This window comes from Suricata suricatta, chromosome 13 (genome assembly GCF_006229205.1).
Source record: "Suricata suricatta isolate VVHF042 chromosome 13, meerkat_22Aug2017_6uvM2_HiC, whole genome shotgun sequence".
NCBI classification, from domain to species: domain Eukaryota; kingdom Metazoa; phylum Chordata; class Mammalia; order Carnivora; family Herpestidae; genus Suricata; species Suricata suricatta.
This window is the reverse complement of record NC_043712.1, coordinates 67,766,629-67,772,742: the sequence shown is the minus strand read 5'-3', so window position 1 is coordinate 67,772,742 and position 6,114 is coordinate 67,766,629. Positions and strand designations below refer to the sequence as shown.

At 41.1% G+C, this 6,114-nt stretch overlaps 1 protein-coding gene across 1 annotated transcript in view; it reads right to left on the bottom strand.

Annotated features, from left to right (window-relative positions):
* RASEF (RAS and EF-hand domain containing) overlaps nucleotides 1–2,340 on the bottom strand; it is a 73,623-nt gene extending 71,283 nt beyond the window's left edge. The window contains exons 1-2 of the mRNA XM_029919675.1: nucleotides 2,331–2,340; nucleotides 53–174 (exon numbers count right to left, since the gene is read on the bottom strand). Of these exons, the coding sequence (XP_029775535.1) occupies nucleotides 53–174; nucleotides 2,331–2,340 (132 nt within the window). The remainder of the gene's footprint in view (nucleotides 1–52; nucleotides 175–2,330) is intronic.
* Between the last annotated feature and the right edge of the window lie 3,774 nt (nucleotides 2,341–6,114).

Sequence of the window (6,114 nt, the reverse complement as noted above, 5' to 3'; positions counted from 1 at the left end):
GCGCCCCGCGCAGCCCCGCCCGCAACTGAGCACCTGGAGCGGCGGCCCTCACGTCCCGGCCGGCCGGCTCCGCCCAGCCAGGTGGGAGGGACGCCCGGCCCCGGTTCCCACGCCTCGGGATCCCGCTGTGCCTTCCGTCCGAGCTCCGGCCGGCGGAGCCTGGATTGGGGACCCCTGGATTTAGGGACTCCGGCCGGAACCACTAGCGTCTTCAGGCCCTTCCGCGTAGACGCTGCTCAGTAAAGCCAAGAGCTGGCAGAGGGGTGCAAAGTTAACCGGCAGAAAGAGAAAAGGAAGATAGGTGAAGAATTCCAAATTGGTATTTATTCTGTTGTAATTTCGGGAAAGTGGTAAACTTCTGCATATACAAGTTGTTGGGTTTTTTTACTAAGTAAACTAGAAGGTTTACAGAAGACCCCGTTCTCTGATTTTACCGGCTTTGCTTAACCCAGGTCCTTCCAACATTAAGGTACAACTGACTAATGCACGTAGATCTTCCAGATACCCACATCCAAATAATTTTTTCTCAGACCCTGTTTCCTCAACCTGAGAAAAAATTAATAACCGGGGCATCTGGGTGCCTCTGTAGGTTAAGTGTCGTCCAATTTCGGCTCAAGTCCTGATCTCACCCTTGGTGAGTTCAAGCCCTGGGGAGGGGTGGGGGGAGAACTCTGAGCTGACAGCTCAAAGCCCGCAGCCTGCTTCAGAATCTGTGTCTCCCTCTCTCTCTCTGTTCCTCCCCTGCTCACTCTCTCTCTTAAAAAAAAATTTTTTTTAAGATTTAATAACCAAAATCCTTTGGCAAGCAGCAACATTTAAACAAGGCTGGGGCTGCTTTTTTCTTTTTTTAAACAAATCTTATGGAAATTATATATCCAAATACATGTTACCCTTTGATCTTAAACACTTATTTCAACAATGCTATTGCTTTTTCATACTGACTGTTAAATGGGTAAAAGATCTTTAAAATTCCGTCATTTTTTTTTTAAATCTTGTCCTGTTTCTGAGAAACCCTCACTCTCTTATATGACTTATGCATATGTTCCCTTTGGTGACTGTAATAGCCTGTGAAAATGCATTTTGGTTATTCCTACGTTATTTACTTTGTCCGTTCTCTCTATGCCTTACACTTTCTTTTATTCACTGCCAGTTCTTTTAGTTACGAGTCTGTATTTCCATTTTATCTCATTCTGGATTTTCTTTATTGCTTATTACTTTGATCTTTTTATATTATTAAAATAAAGCAGAGGATTTGACCGACATTCCCCCAGGCTGATGTTCTTAAACATAAACCTAAGTGCTAACCCTCTGAGAAACTGTTAATTCTTGAATAGTACAATAAACAGCGTCAATGCTCAGCACCTATCAAGCTGTAAATACCACTGCTAATCACCATCTGTAAATTTAACTGGTAAATTATGAGAGGCATTCTATTAGAGGCCCTGATCTTAGAAATCTAATTGCTAAGTGAATAGAGTTCCAGACAAGTGGACAGGTAATACATTGAAATGAATTTTATCATTAGTGCAATATAAATTGTTATTGATTTTGAGTTTATGTGCTTTCCTGTTTAGTCTAAAGATTGATTTTTCCATATAAAGTAAAAAGTAGCTAGCTTGGTAATGCCTTTAAAGCTTTAGAAATATACATGTTAAATTGAATCTTTGAAGTATTATTATTATACTGTTAGCAACTAAATATCTGTAGTTTTCAAAATAGCTAAGTTAATATTTGTAACTGCTTATACAGAAATGCCTTCTTGAAAACTGCTCATGTTGGGGTGCCTGAGTGGTTCAGTTGGTTAAGCATCCGACTTCAGCTTAAGTCATGATCTCAAAGTTCATGAGTTCGAGCCCTGTGACGGGCTCTGTGCTGACAGCTCGCTCAGAGCCTGAAGCCTGTCTTCAGATTCTGTGTCTCCCTCTCTCTCTGACCTTCCCCTGCTCACACTGTCTCTCTCTCAAAAATAAATAAAAACATTTTAAAAATTAAAAAAAAAAAGAAAACTGGTCATGCAACTTCATTCCTGAATTCACTCTGACCTTTGCACTTGGTTTCTAAACGCTTATATTTTTTGACCTGCTCTGCCCTTTCACTGAGTTTCTTCGCTGAAGAGTCGTCAAGAAATACAGATTATTCCAAATGTGTTGTGGACACATATTTTCATTTCCAGTGATAGTGATCTAATCCACACCTACTGCAAATTATCTAACAACATAACAACACAACAAACACTTAGTGATTTAAAACAGCTGCCATTTCACTTGTTCATAATTGCATTGTCATCAACTTGGTCAGGGCTCAGGTAAGTCCATTTTCTGCTGGCTTGCCTGGGATCATGTCGTCATGGTGGCTTCGCTGTGGCTACCTGGTGTTAGAGAGCCTCACTTCTGTCTGGAAGCTGGTGCTGGGTGTGAGTTGGACTGTGTGGCTGCAGAAGGCTAGCGTGGGCTTTGTTACATGGTGGCGGTGTTCCAAATGTAAGGATGCAGGTCTGATTCAGGTTTCCCCTCCGACCTTGAAGGCCAGCTAACACCATTAACATTTCTGGGGGCGGGCCTAAAGATGGAGGGTAAGACTAGTCACGCCCTACATGAGGGTTCCGGGTCCACTCTGTAATTGGTTAAAGTTACTGTCAATGATGTGATGCTATAATGATTGGACCCCTGTACCTGTGTCACAATTTCCTGTAACTCCCCCTTCCCAAACTCATAAAAGGCCCTGCCCCGCCATGCTCGGGGCTCACTCTACGTGGATCCAGTGTGTTGTTGAAATCTGTGAGCCCGAGTTTAGGCTGGCCGGGCATGAATTCATAATAAAGCCCTTTGCTTTTGCAAGCATGCTTCGGCCTCCCTGGCGGTCTCTGGTTTTGGGGGGCGATATTAAAATCTGGGTCCAACACAAGAGGAGTCCCAATGCACAAATGCCTTTCCAGTTCAGTCTGTGTCACGGTGGCTGATGGTCCACTGATCAAAGGCAAGTCACATGGTGAAGCCCTACGTCATTGTGGGAGGGGACTATACAAGGGCGGGATTCAGGGAGATAGACTTTATGAGAGGCCCTTTACTGTAACAATACGCCACAGCGAGGGGACTGGGACAGCATTACTGTATTCCCTCAGGTTCTTGTCCTGCTGACCTGGGTCCAGTCTACATAATCACAACTGCATAGTTCTTTTTAAATGCCAATTATTCTGTCATTCTAGAGCTCAGTTGTTCTCAAACTGGGTAATTTTGTTGCCCGCGAGACATTGGGCAATGTTTGGAGACATTTTTGGTCGTCACAATTTGTAAAGGGGGAGATGATACTAGCATCTAGTAGGTAGAGGCCTCTGATACTGCTAAGCATCCTGTGACCCACAGGGCTAGCTTCCCATGACAAAGAATTATCTGGCCAAAAATATCAATAAAGGTTAAGAAAGCCTGCATATCCCCCCCACCCCCAAAAGAAACCCTAGCTCATAAACTCCCAGAGGTTCCCCAGTAAAAAGGGAACCAAGGGTAAACGTATTATCTGGTCATTCGTAGTCTCTATCTATAAACTCCCAGAGGTTCCCCAGTAAAAAGGGAACCAAGGGTAAACTTATTATCTGGTCATTCGTAGTCTCTATCTCCCTTTAATCTCCCATCCAGGCTCCTATATCCCCAAATATGCCACTCTTGATCACATAATTAATGCTAATATGTCTTATTGTCATTACAAAATGTAAATATCAAACCCCCTTTAGCTTTCCTCCTTTTGGTCTACCAAACCATTTCCCAGCCTCAATGGAAGAGTTGGATCCTGCTTTTCCTACCAAAGTTCCCACAATTTCATTGTGACCTGTCACTTATAAAGACTTTGCTTGGTAGGTAGTATGTTAGCTCAAATAAACAGGCCACAGGAATGCTTTTTTTTTTATGGTTTTATTTTTCAAGTTAAAATGGAAATCCATCTGGAATTTACATTGGGTCAGGTGTGAGTTGTAGATTTAACTTTACTATTTTTCTGGATTTCTACCTAGTTGTCTCAACTCTAACTATCTCTTCCCCATGGATTTAAATGTCACTTTTAGCATATACTTAATTCCTCTCTGTATTTGGGTTTCTTTCTGGACTTTCTTGTGTGTTCTGTCAAGAATCACTTACATTTTGAAAGGACTCTTTGGCTTACAAAAAGATTCCTAAAATTCTTATTGGATCCTCTTTTGTATTTTTAAATGTTTGTTTAAACATCACTAAGTACACAGCAAGATCTGGGAAAAAAGAGGAGGGGGCAGTAAATCTTAGGCCTAATTTGTGAGGCACAAGCACAAATTGAAAATATGTCTGAAATTGTCATGTAAATCAACTGATTTACTGAAAGAGTAAGGAACCTTCTGTGTATCTAAAACTTGAGATACCTCTGCAAAGCCACTCACAAGCTACTGAGGAATGCTTTTGAATATACCAGCAATATACTCAGGGGAAGGCCCGGGTTATATAATCTGTCTCTAATTTTTTCAAGAAAGAGGGGGAAGAAAGAAATAGGAAGCATTTCTTTTCTATTTTCACATCCAGAAACAGCTGGTGAGAAATTGGAGATAACAGAGCAACCTTTGAGAGCCAATGAATCAGTAGGTAAAGAGAGCTTGCCTGTATTTATCAGCATGACTTTGAGATAGATCAGCTTCCTCTGTGTCTACTCAAGGATTTTAAAAATCAGAGATAATCTTGTCAGAGTGTGTTTCTCAAAACAGTGAAAAGATATTATTGTGAACAAGTACATTTCTAAAACACACACCAAAAAATAATGGAAAAGAATCCTACCATATCCCTTCTTGGATGTGATAAAGAAAGCTGTTGATACTTGTTTAATCTAAAGTTTCCTACATGTATTGACTATGGAAGTAAGGGTTTTGGTTTCATTTTGGCTCTGTTTCAATTTCTGAGGGCTTTCCATCAAGTTAGCAATCTTGAGAACATACTTTGGGAAACCTCTTAATAGACAATGACCAAGATGATGAGTCAGGAGACATTATCCCTTGCCACGATATCAAAATTGGCCCAGTTTCCCATAGCGGGAATAAGCCCACCCCTTATCCTCCTCTTCCCCCAGTAAATGGGAGAAGCTTTTAATGGAAGCCTTTGCAATCTATCCTATAGGATTTCCTTCAGGTACAAGAACCTTCCTCAAAGTCATTTAACACTGCAGTTACTCTCAGAAAGATCCAGTAAGCCTGTTAACATGAAACTAGATATCCAACTAATGGCTTACCACTGAGGGACCAATTAATAGCTTCGGACACTCTCTCAAACGTATGCGCCCTGCAAGACCTTGAGTCTTCCTTCTCACATGAATACCTGCCCTGGCTTGCTGTTCCAAAGGAAGTTACAGGAAAATTTTGAAGATTTTACGAAAAAGAATGTATCAGCAAATTTATATCACAGTGATTTAGTTACTCTTTATGTGAATTTGAAAAAAGAGAAAAGACTGATGTAACACCCATACACCCAGAAATTGCAAATGGGAACATTTTAGCAGATCTATTTTTTTTAGAAAATATAGTATTATGGAACCACTTGAACTTCTTCGTTTGTTTCTGTAATCAGTATACAGCATTGTTGTGTGTGTGTATGGGGTGGCATTTAACAGGCTTTGGTAAATCTTTCACTATAAAAAATTAAATATCTCTATAATGTTATAAATAGTATAAACATCATTTCACAAATCAGAGGAAGATAGACCATTTAGTACTAGAACTGGGTGAGAAGTGTTGAGTTTCATACTTCTTTTATTTTTAATTTATAATAGTTTATTGTCAAATTGGTTTCCATATAACGCCCAGTGCCTCTCCCCACAAGTGACCCCCTCCATGACCATTACGCCCTCCCCCCACTCATCCTTCAGTCCTCAGTTTCTTCTTAGTATTCAGTAGTCTCTCATGATTCGTGTCCCTCACTCTCCCCAACTCTCTTTCCCCCTTCCCCTCACTATGGTCCTCTGTTAGGTTTCTCCTGTCAGAACTATGAGGCAAACATATGGTATCTGTCCTTCTCTGCCTGACTTATTTCGCTTAGCATGATACCCTCGAGTCCATCCACTTTGCTACAAATGGCCAGATTTCATTCTTTCTCATTGCCATGTAGTACTCCA